The 21,335-nt window shown below is 33.5% G+C and overlaps 1 protein-coding gene across 1 annotated transcript in view; it reads right to left on the reverse strand.

Annotated features, from left to right (window-relative positions):
- The window catches only part of Eaat1 (Excitatory amino acid transporter 1), a 74,932-nt gene that overhangs the window by 44,558 nt on the left and 9,039 nt on the right, over nt 1-21,335 (reverse strand). The window contains exon 2 of the mRNA XM_077443267.1: nt 3,275-3,747. Within this exon, the coding sequence (XP_077299393.1) occupies nt 3,275-3,729 (455 nt within the window). The 5' untranslated portion in view covers nt 3,730-3,747. The remainder of the gene's footprint in view (nt 1-3,274; nt 3,748-21,335) is intronic.

Here is a 21,335-nt window from a genome sequence, read left to right on the forward strand (position 1 = left end):
CTGTATTACGTGTACCTTCACAAACTACATAAACTTGCAACAAAAAAGGCAGAAACATCCAATATTGTTTCCAACTTGTCAAAATTAGTACAAAAATATATGTATGTATATGTAATTTGAGAATTTGAGTCACTTATATGATATTTTGGATATCGTGGTGGGAAAAAAACCATCTTAATAACGTTTGACAGTCATCGGCGAATACATAAGCTCAAATTTGTAAATTGATCTGTTTCTACAGTTTCTGATTGCTTTTATCAATTACAATTTTCTCCAGCATATTTACATAACTGGGCGTTGGCCCAGAAATTAGATTTAGTATTAAAGTATTTTTAGTAGTGAGTTAAAAAACTGTAGTAAGAAAAAATATTTTTAAATACATAGACAGATAACTAGAAACAGAATGACACTTAATAAAAAATAGCATGATTTGCCTTAAATTGATATATGTACATATGCACAATGTAGACAATGATTTCAGTATTTCAGCAATAGAATGCGCCTCAGATGATTTTTTTTGCTACACAAAAAACAAGTCCATTTCAAATTTGAATAAAAGACACTTTCAATACTGAAAGTTTTTACTGAAACATTCATTTCATGAACTTAATGAACTGAATACATTTATAGATTTACAAACCAGAACTATAGCATATATAGCATATTCTGAGTTTAAAAATCCAGTGAATCAATTAATTCCAGATATAAAATTTAACGTACGAGACAAAAACAAATGATAACTTTAGGACCAACTTCCAAAGAGTAGCTAAATCTTTGAAACAGACGTTTAAAAATGGTTACCTCACTGTATTTTATAATCACACCTATACATATGTATAGAAGAAAATCCACAAAATGTAACATACAAATTCAGATAGTATGATATTGGGGGAGACACGAGTCTAATGAGATGTGGAAACAATTGAAACATGAATATCATGTAATATAATATCTCGTTTTGGCTAAATGGTGCTTGCAAAGTTTCCACGACGACGATCACGAATCACTGAACTGTAAACACCGCCGTTGAAGTGAAATTATTTGAGAAGACATTGCTTATAATGAACGAGCTATGCATATGTATATACATATTGCCCTTTAATACTTGGGTATATACATATAGCCCTTTAATACTTGGGTATTGGCAATTGAGACGCGGGTATGAATTTGAAATGGGTTAAGCAATATAAGGGTCAGTGGCACTGTGAGGATGGTGACCTGTTAAATGTTCTGGGTCACGGTGCGAATGACCCAAGTCCTTTCAATTGACGGATTAAACGACCAGCTGTACTCCTTTGAAGAGTTTCCTGAAAGTCCCACAGGCACTCTTTTGTACAGTTGGATTTTCAATTTGCTTTTCGTGGTTTTCACCTCCGAACCCCCTCAGTGTCGGTTTTGTAACCACTCAGTCAATGAACCTTTCGTTGAATGTTGTGAGCAGACGGCAGAATCATGACGAGTTTTGAAATCACTATTGAGCTGAAATATTAATCAGCATCAATAGATAAAGGAGTTGATTTAAATTGTTCATTGGATGTAAAAAAATAAAGTGCAAACGAATGAATCATTTTAATCGAAAGGAGTGATCACTTTCAATCAGGCAGCATCAAAGATTATTTAAAATTTGAAGAGAAACTTGAAAATGAAGAGGAATACAATTTCATAACAGTACCCAGAAGTGCAAGTTTAGAAGATTTTTTGGTCATATCGAAAGATTCGGTGACTGTTTCGTGCATGACGTTCTCGGACACGTCACTAAATTCTCGATCCAGGAATATCTGGCACTCGGAAATTCCACCCACCGAGAGACATCCACGCAAACTATAACACTAACGATAATTCGAGTGCTAGATATTATGTATTCGTAATTTGCGTGGTAACGGTTTTAGTGTGCGAAGTAGTCCGTTTATCATATTGAACAACCTTTAAAGTATTGTGTGGAGAAAATAAGAGGAAGAGGCAGAAGTCAACAGCCTACCAGTTTATGCTCTACATTTTTTCTCTTCTGAATCCAGAGATAATTAAGAACTACTATCGATTTGTTTGCAAATGTGATCCTCCTACGAGGAATGTGGTTGTGAACAAATTTGAAATTTATATGCTTACTATAAGTTTGAATGAGAAAAAAATGTGAGAAATACAAAAAGTGATGACATATAAAATTGATTGAAAAGGAGTAGATTGAAGTAGCTGTGAAAAAGGAAATAATTGTGCTAAAATGGTACTCAAAAGTTCAAAAAGTCCTGTTCAAAAGCTCAGAAGTTCAAAAATCCAACAGCATAGCTCGGTGGTTTCGTTGATGCTAACCAACGAGAGTTTGGCGGGTTCGATCCCATGGGTTGACCTCGATTGAAACGAATTTATTCCGAGTGTAATCTGTAGTGCCGCTGATCAGACTTGGATGATTGTGATTCCAAGAAAATCATCCTAACCACTTTGTCACCAATATTTGAATATGATTTCAAAATTTATATATGCAGCAGTTTATATATATGTAGATGTCGCTCGGGGCCAACCCATAGTGACATCACGAGGTAATAAATTTATTTAAAAAAAGTCCTCAATCATGTACGACTTGGAAAAATAGCAAGAGACTTTACATACATACATACATATGTATGTATGTAATCCTAGTGAAGAATCTGCTCGAGACTTTTGATTGCTTATATAAAATGCCCTGCACACATACATATGTTCTTACAATAGATAAAAAAGGAAGGTAAAAAAAGCAAAATAGTGTGTGGGCATTCATTTAAATCCGCCTGTATTCGAATAGCATGTTGCACATGCACCGACATACATTTTATGCATTCCCTTTGATACAGTTGTGCAAACACGAGCGGGAATCCATTATAACTATTGCTATGAAAAAATGAAACGTCAGATCGTATCAAGAGTGGAACGAAACGTTTTCAAACCACCGTAAATTGAAAAACCATTGTCTATCGAAAGTGCAACGTCGACTCTAGCAAATTCCGCTTTTAAATTTTTTCCTGTCGAGGTTCTATTATAAAGTTCACCATTGTTCTTGGTTCACAATATATTTACAGTTAAATCTGCATACACATTTTATATAAACCGAGTTTGCACAAACATGCTCGTATAGATTATATCTTTTATATCAAAAGCAAAATTCACATCAACCTATAGCGCCACAAGTATAATTTCGTTTAATTTTCAACTCGAATGTTTCATTTCTACCGTACCTAATTTTTTCATGTTAATGTCGTTTAAATAAACATGGAAATTGTATGGTTCATTTTTAATAAGTTACCTGATGAGATCAAGCAGCGTGTCTGCAGTGAGGACATTTCTAGCGCTGGCTGGAGCCTTGCCATGCTCAGCTTGAGCGCCAACTCCAGGTCTGATGGCCGTCACTAGCACGATACCTAATATGACCGCACAAATGGTCGTGGTCATGTAGTATAGGATGGCCCGGATACCTATCCGGCCCGACATGCTCAAGTCGAGCGACCCGATGGCTGATACTATGGATGCAACCAACAGGGGCACGATCAGACACTTGAGCATCCTGAGAAAGAGATCTCCAGGGAACTGAAGGTACATGACTTCACGCTCCGTCCACTTGTCCTGAGTAGCTCGCAGCGTGCATCCTAGCGCCGTGCCGGCCAACACTCCGGCAATGGTCAGCATGGTGAGGAGATTCCTCTGGATGAAGCCGCGGATGCCGGGCACTCTCCGCCTGCCGGGGCCATCTCCGCCCGCCATCGTCCCAGATCACTCTATCTGTGGAAGAAGAAGAAAAAAATCAATAAAAATAAACTACATCCAAAATGCAGGTTGAAATAATACAATTTTCTATTATTTAAAGTGCAGTATTCAAATTTACAACTGCATCCAACATCCAAAGTTTTGCATCCAACCATTAAATCCTGGAAAGGTGCTAGTTTGTGTTAGAATTTTAAAAGGATCTAAATCGAGGATTAATCCACATCGTAACTCACTGGATAAGTTTAAATTTACCAGCAGAGAGGTCGTGGGTTCGAATCTCAGAATCAAAAAATATCCGGATTTTTTCGATGATTACCAGAACGTCTATCGCTGTTGGCAAAATCTGGATGGTTATTTAATCATCATGAGTTTGTCAATTTGGTTCGGTGATTATTGGTCACAAAGCGCTCGCCCAAAAGCCACTAAAATCTCTATAACGGAACATCTGGCAGCCGAAAAGTCCATCATACTAACGAGAAGTCGAGTGCCAAATATTCCGTATTCACGTTTTGTTTGTAAATTGTTTTTTAGGTGATCGTATTGTGACTAATAATCCAATTACCTGTCAATTTATACAACTAGATTATTGTGACGGTTCCAAAAATCAGCATTGCCCTTCCTCCCTCCCGTTTCTCGCAAATTCGGCTAGTTCGAATTTGTTGATTGTTGCAAGTAATACATATGCTTGCGGTTTGTAATTAATATACTATGTATACCAACTTTTGCATTCATATTTATTTCAACACAGCGACATCATTCCGACTTAATATATTTAAATATAATAATTAGCGCAAAACAAAAAAAAACGTCTAAGCGTCATGTTCGCTCAGCACAATACTACGAAACCCCGATGATACGAAATTATCCCCCCATTACAAATCTTATTCATTTAGTAACCTACCGAAGTGTATTCATTACGTACGAACATTCACCCTAACGAAACTGGGTACCCCCGCTACAAAGCCGGAATTAATCAACGATACGGTATATTCGAATACGAATTTTGCTGAATTTTTCATTTGATTTTTGAATAGGTACCTAAGCGTGGGGCGATCGACCTTTGGTTGGGTGCTGCCATGCCGTAGCGAAACGCCATTATTATGTGCCCTGATTTAATTACGCAGAGTAGGATTTCCTCACTTCGATGGGAAAATCGAGTTTTCCCGTGGGGGCGCGGGAGAGGAAACGCGAGGAAAGCGGCGATAGGATAACGGGGGGGGGGGGTACTGAGTGAAATGCGAGTGAAAATTTGATTAGTAACGGCGCGTCCAAATCAACGGTGCCCCCGTTTCGCATCGTTGCTTTCCGAATTAAACAGACTTTGAAAAGGTTGATTTTGTCACTGTCGTTGATTTAAACAGTAACATATTTAGATTAAAAGCGATATAATATATTATTGTGGGATTTAGTTTTCTAACCTAGAAGAAATCATGCATGAATAATTAGGTTGGCACACTTGAGTAGAATGAATGATGATATATCAGATATACCAGCGGCGTGGACTAGTATTTACCATATCATGTTTTCGAGCAAAGTGGTCATGGGTTCAAATGCCACTAGAGTCCCGCTGCTAGCCAGATTTTGGTTTGTGCCTCCAAGTCGATCGTTTATTATCAGAGTTTGCCAATTTTTCTGAAACGGTTCCTGTAGAATTGGCATCTCCTTTCATTTTGGTTTCAAGTTATTCAGCGTCTTGACTTTCGCTAATTTGATTATAATGCAAAAATTTCTCCATATACATACATATGTCACTGTGGATGTTTGTATGAATTCGCATTGTATAAAATGCTTATGTATGTATATTGATTGATTGCATTGTATCTTTATAAGTGCACTCATGTTCTATTAAATAAATATTATAAATAAAGAAATGACGTTGGTAACATGTAGTGCAACGAGTAGTTCATTGTGGCTCTCCGAGTAATAATACTGAGCAACAAAAAATCACGTTTTTGAGTTACCAGAGCGGAGACTAACCAATCTTTACTAAGTTTGATCCACTAAATTCGAATATGATAATGATTTTTGTTGGTTAGTGATCGTTTACGAGGTATGAGCGTTTTAAAAACGCACAATTTTTATAGTTTTTTGGCTTTTGCGGTCTTTAACTCAAAATCTAGTATTGATGTGCTCAAAGTGAGTATTGGAATCAATATTCAGATGTTTTTTTCTATTGATTGTGATTTTTTATTTTTAATTGTCTCAATATTCAGATGTTTTTTTCTATTGATTGTGATTTTTTATTTTTAATTGTCTAGCGAGTTTTATAAGTCAAAAATATTTTTTTACGGATTTTTTCTCCATGCTATTTTGCGTTTATTTGGCCAATTTTTTTATTTCACCACGTTCATAAGGTGTTTTATCTCCATATTGTTTGTATGGTTATCTGCTGTCTGAATAAAGTCTTATGATATTTAGACTGTAGACAGATTTTGGAAGGAGTAAGTACTTTAATATATTCATACATATATGTACATATCTAGTAATTAGGCTGTATATGGAAAAAATACGACAGTAACGAGCACATACTTATTGAGACATGAAAAATTGGGAGTCCAAATATAGAGCATAAAAACTAAGCAGTCAAAGTCAAACTCTAAGAAAATTACTACGCTGATTGTATCTATTGTATAATATGAACACATGTACTTAATCAAATGTTAACGAGAACATTACTAATGGAAAAGGTTAACTAACCGTATAATAACACTATGAACGGTATAATTGATTGATAAATCAAAAGAAAGCCAACACGTATGTACATATGTAGGAAATGTATTTCTTAATAAATAGTTTTATTTACTTATAGATAAGACAACTTAAGTATGTATAGCAACTATGGTAGGTTTAATAAATGAATCAAACCAACAGATAAGGTTACGTGAAATATGATATATTGAAAATTGTATCATACATACATATGTATATTGAAAATATGATCTATAGCTAGATCATATGATATTGTGTATGGGGAAAACAGAATGCAATGATGGATGTAAGCGGCCTGAATCCGCCGTTTTGAGTGGTGTTGAGAGAACTGGAGGGTGCTTTTCCCGAAGCGGAAAACTCACCGTCGATGCGCGGAAAATCTGTGCGAGTAAAATTCGCGCGCTCTAGAGAGTTTTCCGATAAAATTCCGTCACAGACAGCAATATTTATATGTTTATGCGTAAACAACAGACTCCTTTGAAAGTTCAACCACTCGACGAGTGGTCGACACACACTTTTATACGACCATTGCAAAAAAAATCATTGTCTGAAAAAAATTAAATGGAATAAAGCAGAGCATTTTTTTTCATTTTAATTTTTACGTACATATATAAACATGTATAGATATATTTGTATACTACTATGGTAGTAGAGTTGCTATAACAGATGAAAGTATTATAAATTTATGAGTAAATAAATAAATTTTAAATTTTATTAATTTTTGATATTTTAAAATTTGTAAAAAAAATTGTAATATTTTAAATTTCTAGATCCTATAGATAAAAGATCCTAATAGACACTCGGGCCAAAAATCACCCACTGCAGTGCTTTCGGGTATACATATGTATGTACATATGTACTTTACCTAGTGTTGACAGTGATCGATAACGGTGATTCCCATATTTTAAAAAAGGTTGTGGCTATTTGCAGGTACTATGTATATCTGAAAATTATTGGCTATTTGCAAGTACTATATCTGCGAATTATTGGCTATTTGCAGGTACTATATCTGCGACTTATAAAGCCTGTAAAAATAATCGTAATAGACTCGTTTAAAAATACTCCATCATCTTTCTCGGTGACGTTTATCGTCCACATTGGCGCATTTGTCCACACTGTTCCAACCATTTTTTCCCTTTTCGCCACTATCTCGCTATGTCAGATCTTAATTGCTTAAACGCCTATAACTTTTTCTTTTTTCACTCTATATTTTATCAAATTTGCTTTATACATAGGTTCTCATTATCTCTCATATATACATATACTATATACATATTTTTAAGTTTATCTCTCATTTACATAAGTACATATGTACCAATATACACATATACAAATCTCAAATGTCTATACCTTTCAGGTATAAACACAGATTGCCTAAACACAATCTGTTATAGGTCATCGACTTTAGAGAGTCTTTAATTAATATTAAATAATAAATGTATTATGAGCATTAATAAAAATTGTTGATACGTTTTTAATTGTAAATAGGTTTTGAGCTCTTTTTCCCATTATGCTGTACATTAACATTAGAATAATATATTACTATGATTACTAACAAAATTAAATTAAAATTGTAAAATAGAAAATTATCAGTAGATCAGTAGCTATTAAAATCGATATAAGATGTATTGTGAACATAATTTAGTAATAATAAAAAAGCATTTAAAAATCAAAAAAATATATATGTATCCAAATCTCTTAGCAGGACATAAAACATACATACATACATACATATGTTGTTTGCTCATCGCTGAAAGGTCTGAATATTATTATTAAACGGCAAAAATGAGTAAATCAAGTTGCTACGGAACACAAATTATCATTCTAAATGAAATTTCATACACGCACTCAACCGTGTTGAACTTGTCAACTGTCAAATTGCAATCATTCGACTCTCATTCCATTGAGAAAGTCCCAAGGGCAATAAAATTCATTAAAACTTTCCACAAAAAAATCAAATGGAAAATTACTTCCCAACGATTGATTACAATTGCTCCTCTTTCGATATTTTACTTTTATCGCTTCCTTATAATATAATACGATTTGATATATACAACATATAAAAAGTGAGACTTAACAAGTGTATGTATCTAAGATAGGGTTGTGTTATCTTTTAGCGACATACAAATTAATTTATCACACTGTTAAATTTGTATAAACCGTCTTTGTAAAACATGTGTTTCGCTAGAAAGACTCAATTATTATCTTTTATTAAAAAAAACTTCCACTTTTTTCATTTTTGATAAGAAAACGATAAGTGACACTTTTTGGTATACCGTACCGAGTGAGTAAACAAATATTAAATATTTTTTCTATTTCTGGGAATAGACATGATTTGACATTGCAAACTGTACACCTATGTACATACATATGCATATACATATGTTCATATGTACATAAGTGTAATGCATCATTTTTAAATCGAGTGTTTGTTTAAGATCATTGAAGAGAATTCATCGCATCCGTTTTCAAATCATCAAGTATAGTGTCGTCTTTTGTTGACGGCAATTTTATGCAAAGTATAGTAAACAAAGTAAAGTGAGCTCCATCGGTAAATGACCGTGGAAATCTTAAACTGCGTGTAATGGCGCGCCGGCATACAAAGCGCACACGGACGAACACGGAGACATAAGTTAAACATTAAACAGTAAACAATAAAAACAGGTCTAATGTATATGTAAAATTCGATAGAATACAGTAATGAAAAATAAGAATCGTTTATTAATTTTGAAAGTGTACTTTTGAATTTATTCACAATTTGTTGAAACTTGAATTACAAGAATAGACATATCTAATATATAATTTCAAAAGAGGCTTTATATTTATGTAACATTGGTTGGTTGTATGGTTGTTGGTTGGTTGGTTCGTTGGGAACAAATCATTCGATTTATTATTTTTTTCGATTCATAGGCGCCGATTCGATTTTTTTTTTTTATTCAAAGGATTCGAATTCCTCGGGGGCGAAGCCTCCTAGGACTTCGAATTTCTCTACCGGATTTCTCTTCGGATTCTGGTATACATATCATTTCGAAAGAGTATATATGTTTGTTTTTTCATGAGAGTCAATTTAATAAAAAAACGAATGAGTATTCAAATAAATTTATATAAAATAAAACTATTCAAATAAATTTAATTAAATGTTTAGTATTAGATTATTCATGTTTAAGCGGTTTATATTACAAATACCGAGCGAATAGTTAAATATAAATATGTCCTAAATTTAAAAAAATAATGTCAAGGTTCATAAAATAAATTATTTACAAAATAAAATAATTTATTCTGAATGGGTACTTTTGAATTTGTGCTGATCCTTTGATATTATTTTTAATTTAGGACATAAAATAATATTTAATATGTTTTCTCGTAATTCAAGTTTCAATAAAGTATGAATAAATTCAAAAGAACACTTTCAAAATTAATTATTTTACCATTGCTGTGTTATATCGGATTTTTCTTATACATTAGACCTGTTTTTAATATGTATATTGTTTTTATTTTTATTTTCTTGTTTATATATGCGTTTTTGGGTTTGCGCGGTTTTGTCGCAGCGTGGTTTCGTGGTTTCGCAAAGTTCTGTGTTGGTGCGAAATTTTATATACTACTTGATACTTATCTTAAATTTTTAGATATAAAATTTCAGATTAATAATAAACTGAAAGGCTTCCTGAAAAAAACTCGCGTGTGAAATTTTTTATACCTATTGTATATAACTTATGCGATCACAATCCGAATTACAAATTTTATATGGCTTTTCCCAAATACCAAATTCAAACTCGCGCAATAATAATAAATAAATGACGTTTAATTGTTGTGAAAATTAATGAAAAAAATTTTTTGATATGATTTACATTCAAATTTGCGGGTTGCGAATTTTTTCCGGCATTTTCATCAGAGAGGGTGGAAAAAGGGGAGGCGGTGGAATATTAATTGAAAAGCTTTTATTGTCGCCGAATAAAAGGCGGGTCATGAATGACCGCAGTTTTCGCACCATTAAGCTAATATTTTCGCAATATTCACCCTCCGTATAATAAAAATGATTCCCCTTTGAACCCTGACCCGTTAACCCCCACCGCTATCACACTGGAACTAACACATCAAACGTCAGCGCAATCGTGCGTAACCTAAAGAAAAAACCTCACATTTTTCATATATACATTATACTAGTTTTTAATCTCGAAAATTTATCACATACCGTACTTACATATATTATACACGGATATATATATTTTACACAAATTGTATTTAATATTATTCAACTAAATATATATAATATGAAGACCCTGCATTCAGTATTCTTGGAGAAATAAAATAAAATGCAAGTCCTGGTCACTTGCTATCCATTACAGTGCGGCAAGTGATTTTTAGATTTAAAAAAAAAACCTTTCTTAAATGATCATTTTTTTTAAATATCCTTATGAGTTTCTACAAAAGAATGGCCCTTCAATAAGCAAACACCCCTGAATTTTGTTTCCCGTTCTCGTCAACCCTGCTAGTAATTTCTCATTTAAAAAAAATCATATTTGATTTTACACAGACTGCAATAATATGCAAAATAATTTCTTAAATAAATTTCAAATAGGTTTGCGGCAGCCCTAGTGCGCAACATTATACGCAAGGACGAATTTAAAGGCTTCCTAGAAATTGAATGTTTACATAATCGACGATTGAGAAACGTCGTACGAGTCCTTTGAGAGAAAAATACAATACAAAAAATGTCAATACGTATTAACGATTCGAAAAACGTACGCATGTACCATGTACATATGTAGAAACGATCAAAACAAATCAAAATGATATCAAAAGAAAGGATCGAAAAAGAAACAGTAGAGTAAGGGCGAAAACAAACTGAGAGGCAGATATTATATTTTTTTTTAGATACTTTCCAACATGTAAAAAAAACCAAGCACGCCTGGCCATGCCTTAGGAACGCATTCTTTTATATACATAGTATATTTGTATTTTAATGAAGCATATATTTGGTATTGATGAAATCGAATAACTTTTTTAATTGCAGACGGGGTTTGAACCCTCAGTTGCTTACTATAAGGGCACAGACATACAGGGTAATGGGTGCAGCGCATATTTTGTTCAGATATGTAGCTGTGCACATGTAAAAAAAAACACTAGCAAGCCCGATCTATGTATGTTAGGGCAAAACTCACCCCCGAGAGTGTTTTCGATGACATTTTATTCTTGTATTGTTATATGTAGGCTCGACAGTGATTGATAACGGTGAATCCCATTTTTGAAGAAATGTAAGAGAAACTTGTTGAAATAATAAGATCGTAAGAATTAACAATTAAGTGGGAACGCCCTTCCTAGACTGGAAGCCACGAAGACGTGCGTGCTGTGCCGTTCGTTTCGGGGACGCGACAATTGGTGCAAGTCCAAAAGGTTCAACGACAAAATGTACCCGAAAAATAGTGCACTGACAAAATGTACCCGCGACAAAATGTTCACACGACAAAATGTACCCGCGACAAAATGTTCACGCGGCCAAATTTTCTTTATTTCTAATGAATAATTTACTTTTTATCGTACACATCGCGGGCGTTATTAAATTACTATAAATGACAGGTGTTCTCAAAAAAGTATCACATACATCGATAAATATAATACAATAAAAAGTTACTTTTTCCATTAAAATAGGAAAATTTAGGAATTTTGAACATTTTGTCGCTTGAACTTTATTTCCGTGGACATTTTGTCGCGTGAACATTTTGTCGCGGGTACATTTTGTCAGTGCACTAATTTTCGGATACATTTTGTCGTTGAACCTTTTGGATTTGCACCAATTGTCGTGTGACCATTTTCAGCATTTTATACAATTCAGCGAAATTCAAAAGTTCTGAAAACTCGCGATTTGCGAGAAAATGTGTAAAGTTGCCAATTAACAAGAACCGTTTCAACGAAAACCAGAAAAATTGGCAAACTCTGATAGGAAACGATCGACCTTGAGTCACAAACCAAGCCCTGGCCAACAGCTACTAGAGAGAATCGAACCTTAAACAACAAGGCTGATTTTATATTAATATTTTTTATTTATTTATTTTATTTATACCAGCAAGGCCTAACAGGTAGCCCCAATGCGCCTCCCTGGCCAGAAACAATGTACATTTAATACATAGATAATATTATACAAATTAAATTGATATCAATTAACATCCATAGAGACATATATAGCCAAATATGTAAATTTGCAGCATTTTATACAATTCAGCGAAATCCGAGATTGCTGGAATGGGTAAGGTTGCCAATTTACAAGCACCAATATACATAGATAAGCATTTTATACAATGCGAATCAAACATCCTCAGTGACATATATGGAAATTTTTTTGCAGCATAATCAAATTAGTGAACCTCAAGACGCTGAATAACTTGAATCCAAAATATAGGAAAGGAGATGCCAATTTTACACGAACCGTTTCAGAAAATAGAAAACGATCGACCTTGAGTCACAAACTAACGTCTGGCCGACAGCTACTACTGGGAATCGAGCCGTGAACACTCTGCTCGAAAGCATAATATGCTAACTACATTCTAGTCCACGCTGCTGGTACATATAGTGAGCATATTTTTGGCAACTTGCACGGTGTGTGTATAATATTCGTGTGTGAGTTTGCCTTTAGGAATTCGCAAACTTGTTGCTTCGCACTTGTTGCTTCAAACTATTTTACTTAATTGAAATAGCTCGTTCAAGCTATATGGCATATCGTTTGTCATTAAAACACATTTTTCTTTGTAGAAAAAAGCACACGTTCGATGCGGCATCGTATGACACGACTTTTGCGGACGAGCGAGCGAAAATAGACGTAACGAACACGCTGCTATTTTCGACGAGCACACTTTCCCAAGACAAATGCTGCACATAACCCGAAAGATTTAACACAATGTCCTTGGTGGAGCGCGGAAATCAGACCGGTCGACTTGACTAATTGTCAGTGTCGTGTCGTATTCAGAGTACCAAGACTGTGGTACGTTTCCCAAATTAACGACACTTGAGGAAAGTAAACACCACATCTCAAGAGTGTTGACCTCTAGAGAATTCGAGGATTCTAAGCAATAAGACATGCGGTAAATTATGCAGCAAAGTCAATGAGCAAAACTTAGTATTCCATCATACAAGAATATTTAAAAATAGTCTTTTTACAAGCTGTTTTATTAGTGTCACTAGTGTGCGTTCACAACATAAAATTTGTGAGCTGATTTTGAACCACTTCCACTGTTCCGATCACTTTGATATTTTACCAAAATACGGAGATTAAGTTTCATTAAACCTTTCTGTTGAAAGCCCTCCACGCTGAAAATTTTGCAAACATTTCCAACAAAAATTATTCAGAAATCCAATAGAAAGCAGGTATACAAATTGCAGCTAATCCAAACTAACGCTTTGGATTTCGACTTTTGTAAAGGTGTGTTTAGCCTCTCTAATATGTCTTGCAACAATATAAAATAAACAAAAGAAGTCTATTAATGAATGTATTTTTCCAAAACTAGTCCCATCTTCTTAATTGTTGTTAAAATGTAATGCTCACAGTCTAAATACCAATCCACAATCTAAAATACTCAGCAGTTAGGGATTTCCATCAAGAAATTCTGCTATGGTTATAAATTCAGAAATTGTGGTGTAAACCATTCTTTATAAATATTGACACGGATTACACGACCCATATTCGACGCACTTTTTTCAATGCTACCTGGAAAGACTTGGCGGATAGTATTCTTGTTTATTTTTTACATACTCAAAAATCAACTCCCATCGGCGTTTTTCAGTTCCGTAGAATTGTTGGCAAAACGCTGATCGGCGTTGATCAGCATTTAAAGGGTTGAAGTAAGAAAATCTCTCCTGTCCGAGATATTTTGGCGCTAGAAGAATTTAATCATTAAAATTTCATTAGAATCGTCTGTCAGATCAACATGATGAAAGCTGGCTATTATCGCTTATTATTTTTTTTTGCACATATTCTATTTCCGTAATAAATTTAAGACACACAAATACATAATATGTACATGTGTTTAAAACCCTGTATGAATATACGTGTTAATACACTCCCCACTTCAGTGAGGGAGGGTTAATAACAAACTAGCCAGTAGATTCTATGACAGAATCACAATTAACCATACTAACACACTTGTGAAGAGTCTCGATGATTACAACAAAATATCTAAACACTTCAGGTATTCAACACAGATTACCTAAACACAATCTGATTTAGAGAGTCTTTAGTTAATATTATGTACAATAATATGTATTATGAGCATTTATAAGAATTGTAAATAAGTTTTTCGAGCTCTTTTTCCTATTACGCTGTACATTAACATTTGAATAATATAACACTATGATTACTAACAAAAATAAAATAAAATTGTAAAATAGAAAATGATCAGTAGATCAATAGCTATAAAATAGATATAAGACGCATTGTGAACATACATAATTTAGTAATAATAAAAAGCATTTAAAAATCAAACTTTCAAAACCGAGCAAAATTTTCAAACACGTGAAATCGTTGATTATTTTTTTTGCACATATTCTATTTCCGTAATAAATTTAAGTCACACAAGTACATAATACATGTGTTGAATAATATTTACGATTATGTTCACCTTGACACGATATCACAAGATATGTAGAAGTTCAGATCTCAAAATCCCCTCTGGAGAAAGTCTGAAATGGCAGTCAGTAATAAAATATTTAGGAGTAACGTTCGATAAAAGAATGAGATGGGCACCTCACATTGAGGCAGCGAAATGCAAAGCGATGCGGGGTATATCCTCAATATATCCAATATTTAATCGCCATAGTTCTTTATCAACGCTAAATAAAATAAAATTATATCGCGCGCTCATATTACCATTATTAACATATGCTTCACCTGAATGGAATAACGCCTCGAATACTAACCTTTCCAAGCTCCAAGTAATACAAAATAAATCCCTAAAAATAATTTATAATACACCCATATATACTAATCTGAAAAAAATGCATGCCATATATAATATTCCGTTTGTTACAGACATTACTAACAAACTAACCAGTAGATTCTATGACAGAATCACTAATAACCATACTAACACACTTGTGAAAAGTCTCGGTGATTACAACAAAATGTCTATACCCTTCAGGTATAACACACAGATTACCTAAACACAATCTACTTTAGATCATCGACTTTAGAGAGTCTTTAATTAATATTATGTATTAGATGTATTATGAACATTTATAAGGATTGTAAATAGGTTTTTGAGCTCTTTTTCCTATTATGCTTTAGATTAACATTAGAATAATATAATACTGTGATTACTAACCAAATTAAATTAAATTGTAAAATAGAAAATGATCAGTAGATCAGTAGCTATTAAAATATATATAAGATGTATTGTGAACATAATTTAGTAATAATAAAAAAGCATTTAAAAATCAAAAAAATATATATACAAATCTCTTAGCAGGACATAAAACATACATACATACATACATATGTTGTTTGCTCATCGCTGAAAGGTCTGAATATTATTATTAAACGGCAAACGATGAGTAAATCAAGTTGCTACGGAACACAAATTATCATTCTAAATGAAATTTCATACACGCACTCAACCGTGTTGAACTTTTCAACTGTCAAATTGCAATCATTCGACTCTCATTCCATTGAGATAGTCCCAAAGGCAATAAAATTCATTAAAACTTTCGTAATAATAAAAAGCATTTAAAAATCAAAAAAAAAAACAAGATATGTATAACACGTTCGCATCCGATTATAACACCACAAATGTCTCGGATTCATACAATGCAATGGGGATCATCAGAGATCACAGTTGGGTGGCTGACTATTCGCGAATAATATATGTATGTATAGTTCATTGCTCGAAGTAATAATTCATCACTTTGAGACCAAAACGAGATGAATCAGTCCCCCACATGACCGGTACTGTATTGCACACACATCAATCAAGAGACTTGGAAAGTTGGAGAGGGACCCACTCCAAGACTGTCGATCGACTTCCCATCCCTGGAACACGGTACAGTGGCACCGATTGTGACGTAGGATGACCGGAGGAGCCTGTGGGGGGTCCATGGGGTCCCCCCCGGCCGGCTGACAGGAACCGGCGATAGGAAGTGATGGTGCTCGATACGGCTGTGATGCCGTTCACATATGTGTGTGCTCTCATTAGCCGCCCCTGGACTATAATGATGCACGCACATCATCACTACGCCATTTTCATTTTCGCATCGGGATGCACCGACCGTGACTTTTGGGCGCGGCCTGTGCATTGCCATTACGCTAATATTTATGATAATTTTGGATGCGGTGCATCCGCTCTAAAATCGCCAGACAAATTGAACAACAGATTAACGGACGGCTGCTTTAAATGCAATTCTCGTCATCTCGAATGATAGATTGCACATCAGATGACGTGTAACCTTTCGATGTGCACGGATGCAATTATTAAAATGGTAATTATAAAAAATTGAGTTGGATCTTTCAGGCGAGTTTAATAAGGCAAGATTCGATAAGTTCCGAAACTCGCCAGAAAGATCCAACTCAATTTTAATAATTACCATTTTAATAATTGCATCTGTGCACATCGAAAGGTTACTCGTCATCTGATGTGCAATCTATCATTCGAGAAAACGAGAATTACGTTTAAATCTGCCGTTCTGTTAATCTGTCGTTCGTTTATCTGGCGATTTTAGAGCGGATGCACCAAACCCGATAATTTTATGTGATGTTGCATCAACGTCATCATCGCTGAATATATACGAGTCAATTAACAACTTCAATAAGCTGCGTATGTATACGAGGAGTTGACTGCCAAGTGTCCATACGTACATACATACATATAACAAAAATGTTAATTTAAAAAATTTGAGCTATTTTTTCCAAAATTTTACATGTATCTAATATATAGTATGTAAGTATGTAATGTTGGTTGGTAACATCGAAAACAAATCAAAGTTTCTATAGCGACAACGATTCGATATATTTTTTTTCCGATTCAAATAAATTTAATAAAATAATGAGAACCTATAAAACAAATTTTATAAAATATATAGAGTGAAAAAAGAAAAAGTTATAGACGTTTAAACAATTAAAATCTGACATAGCGAAAGAGTGGCGAAAAGGGAAAAGACGGTTGGAACAGTGTGGATAAATGCGCCAATTTGGACAATATACATATGTACGTCTCCTAGAAAGATGATGGAGTATTTTCAAACGTGTCTATTACGATTATTTTTCACCATCGTAATAGCGGACTTAATTTTCACGAATATTGATGACCAAACCGAGCAAAATGGCAAAGTTTGAAAACAATTGGATAAGAACCAATCGAAAGTAAAGTAAGAAGAGGCTAGTAACTAGTAATAAAAAACAAATTAATATTAACTATTAGATTCGACATGTTTAAGCTGTTTATATTACAAATACTGAGCGAGGCCGGGTAAAACAACTAATAATGGATCTACCTCACGGGCCCGAAAGTGAAACGCCCGAAAACGCAAATATCGAAAGACAAAGATCTTAAGTCGAAAGATCAAAAAAAAATGGTGCATGGTAAACGGTACTATGTATATATGTATAATATATATGAGTGGCATGCTGTGAAATTATCTCTTTTTTTTTATCATACAGCCTTGTTTAATGTGCGCGCGCAGAATACGGGAGGAAAAGCCTGTTGCTCTTGTTCCTGTTGTATCCTGCTCGCGCAAATTAAGTGAGTATGTACGTGAGTATGTACCGTTTACCATGCACCCTTTTTTTATCTTTCGACATAAGATCTTTCGATTTTCGATCTTTGCCTTCCAATATTTGCGTTTTCGGGCGTTTCACTTTCGGGCCCGTGAGGGAGACCGCTAATAATATATAATTTCGAAAGAGAGTAAGTATGTAAATATATTTGGTTGAGAGCATCGAAAACAAATCAAAGTTTCTATGACGACGATAACAATATATGGTTGAATATTTTTTTTTAAATTCAAATAAATTTAATTAAAATAACAAATAAATATTTACTTTTAATTTTGCCATATTTAAGCTGTTTATATTACAAATAAAAATAAAAACACTAGTATTTAATATTCAATCGAATTTTGACTATAACCCTTAGAATGCTGACCAACTCCGATCGAGGTTTTGCCTAACTGCTGAGTAGTTTAGATTGTGGCTTGGCATTTAGATTGTGAGCATTACATTTTAAAAACAATGAAGAAGATCGAATTAGTTTTGGGAAAATACATTCATTAATAGACTTCTTTTGTTTATTTTATATTTTTGCAAGATATATTAGAGTCTAAACACACCTTTACAAAACTCGAAATCCAAAACGGTAGTTATCTAGGGTTTGTTTGGTATAGCTGCAATTTTTATACCCGTTTTCTATTGGTTTTCTAAATAATTTTAGTTGGAAATGTTGGCGAAATTTTCAGCGTGGCGGGCTTTCAACAGAAAAGACGTCAGCGCACAAAGGGTTAAAGTTTATTTTAATGTATATTTTTCCCATTGAAACTAAACCATATGAGCCTTTTTGTATAAATAAGCAACTTCGTGAGTCTTGTTAGGCAACGACAACACCAAAAAATGAATAATGTGGGTTTAATGATAAGTTTTATTAAACAATCTCATACGATTCAAAATTCTTAACCATTCAAGTATAAACACAAACTACCTAAACACAATTTGCGTTAGATCTTAGACTTGAAATTAGAGTCTTTAGTTAAAACGCGGTAAGCGTTTTGCGGTACGACTTTATGCAATCATATAGTATATTTTAAAAATCGAATATATAATTAATTAATAACATATATAAAACTGAAACGGTGTATGTAATTCGTTTCTGATTGGTTGTAGTCAAAGTCGTTTCTGATTGGCTGTAGTCAAAGTCGTTTCTGATTGGCTGTAAACAAAGTCGTTTCTGATTGGCTGGATTGGTCGGTCGTTAAATTTTTTTTTTCGATACAAATATATATAAATCTAATAACAAACCAATGAAGATTTATTTCATGGTTTTCATTTCATTTCCATTTACCGAGCGAAGCCGCGTAGCACCACTAGTGTATTATAAATATTTACAAAAAATCTCAATAAATTTTTGGCCTCTTTCCTTTTTATTTAAATAAGATAATACCAACTAGAAAATAATGTGTAAAAAATAGATGATATTCACTGAATAAGAAGCTATTATTAAAAATAGACCTAAAATGTATAGTGAAAATGATTTATTAAAAATCAAATTAAACAATCTGTAAAAATTTGCCTTAATTAAAAGCGGAATTGCTTATAAACGCACTTTTTGAAGATTTTATGCAAAATTTTCAAGATATTTCTTAAGAAGAACAAACGCGCAGTTTCATGCATATTCATTAGAACGTTATATTATAACTTCGAAAAAGAAAAATGATTTATATCCGTCGAAATTATTCAAATATATATATCATAAATTTTTGTTAATTTATCACACAAACTTCGTGTATATGTACAATAATAAAAAATGATTAATGCAAAAATATGTACTCAATTAAAATCTGGTCACACAAAACCGCAACATTTACCACAAAACAATAATCATCTTGAACATAACTACGTACATATGTATATATTACTCATTCTAGAGTGAATAAATTTTTCCTATTCGATACGAAAATAAACTAGCACGCGTAAACAGATTTGCAAAAAGGATGTAGACCACACATATATTCTGCAAGGACGTTAAAATTGAGGAAAAACACGATTTTTCCGAGTTTTCCTCGCACAAACTGAAAATGTCCGAACGTGCACGTACGTACGTACGTACATACGTGTGTTTGTACCTACTGAGAGATATACGCAAACAAATTGTTAACAGTAATGGGACACTTCCTGCAGAACAAATCTGCAGGCGACACCGCCACTGTTCACAGGCCATCAGGATATGACCGAACTCGGTCGAATCCTTGCCAGTGGCGTGCATGAAAACATATAAAATCAATTCCGATAAGAAATGACTGTCCTAAATGATACGTACATACATTCAATTATACGATGCTTCACATTAAATTAAATTATATTATTAACTAGTGGTTTTACCCGGCTTCGCTCGGTATTTGTAATATAAACATGGCAAAACAATCTAACAGTAAACATTTATTTGTTTTTTTAATACAATAAATTTATTTGAATCGAAAAAAAGTAATATTCAACGATATCGATATCGTCGTTATAGAAACTTTGATTCGTTTTCGATGCTCCCACCCAAACCTTACATAGTTACAAAAAAGTTAAGCCTCTTTCGAAATTATATATGTATTAGATGTTTAGTAAAATTATTGTTCACAGTAAGATTCATTAAAGTAACTTATAATTCATCATTATTTTCGACACAAAATTAATCCATTTATACGTATCCAATTCAGTTGTAAAAATATAATATTCAGTACAAGCGAAAATATCCAGTGTTGTTTAAGTTAATAATCATATCTAATAAATTCGTATATAATCGTATATAATTAATTCGTATATAATACAAAGTAATTGGAGATAAATTTTGGTGTATTTTGATTACATTTTCACACACTGAGATAATCTCGAAGCCTTTTCAAAATACTATTATTTTTACAAATATAACATTTATAGCTATTGATAAATCGACTAATTTTCCTTGTTATATACTCAGCGGCGCAGTAGGAGCTCATTTAGGGCCACTAACTTGTAAGGGGGGGGGGGGCAAAAGACACCGAAAATTATATTGAATTGTAACTTAAACATTTTTAAATGTCTTAAAAGTTTGCATTATTTATTTTTGAGGGGGGGGGCAAAATCAAATTGCACCTAAAGCCCCCCATTCGAGTTGATCCACCAAAAACTCAAATTAATGCCAATGGACAATACGCTAAACACTACTATAATATATGTA

This window comes from Arctopsyche grandis, chromosome 12 (assembly GCF_051622035.1).
Source record: "Arctopsyche grandis isolate Sample6627 chromosome 12, ASM5162203v2, whole genome shotgun sequence".
NCBI lineage: Eukaryota > Metazoa > Arthropoda > Insecta > Trichoptera > Hydropsychidae > Arctopsyche > Arctopsyche grandis.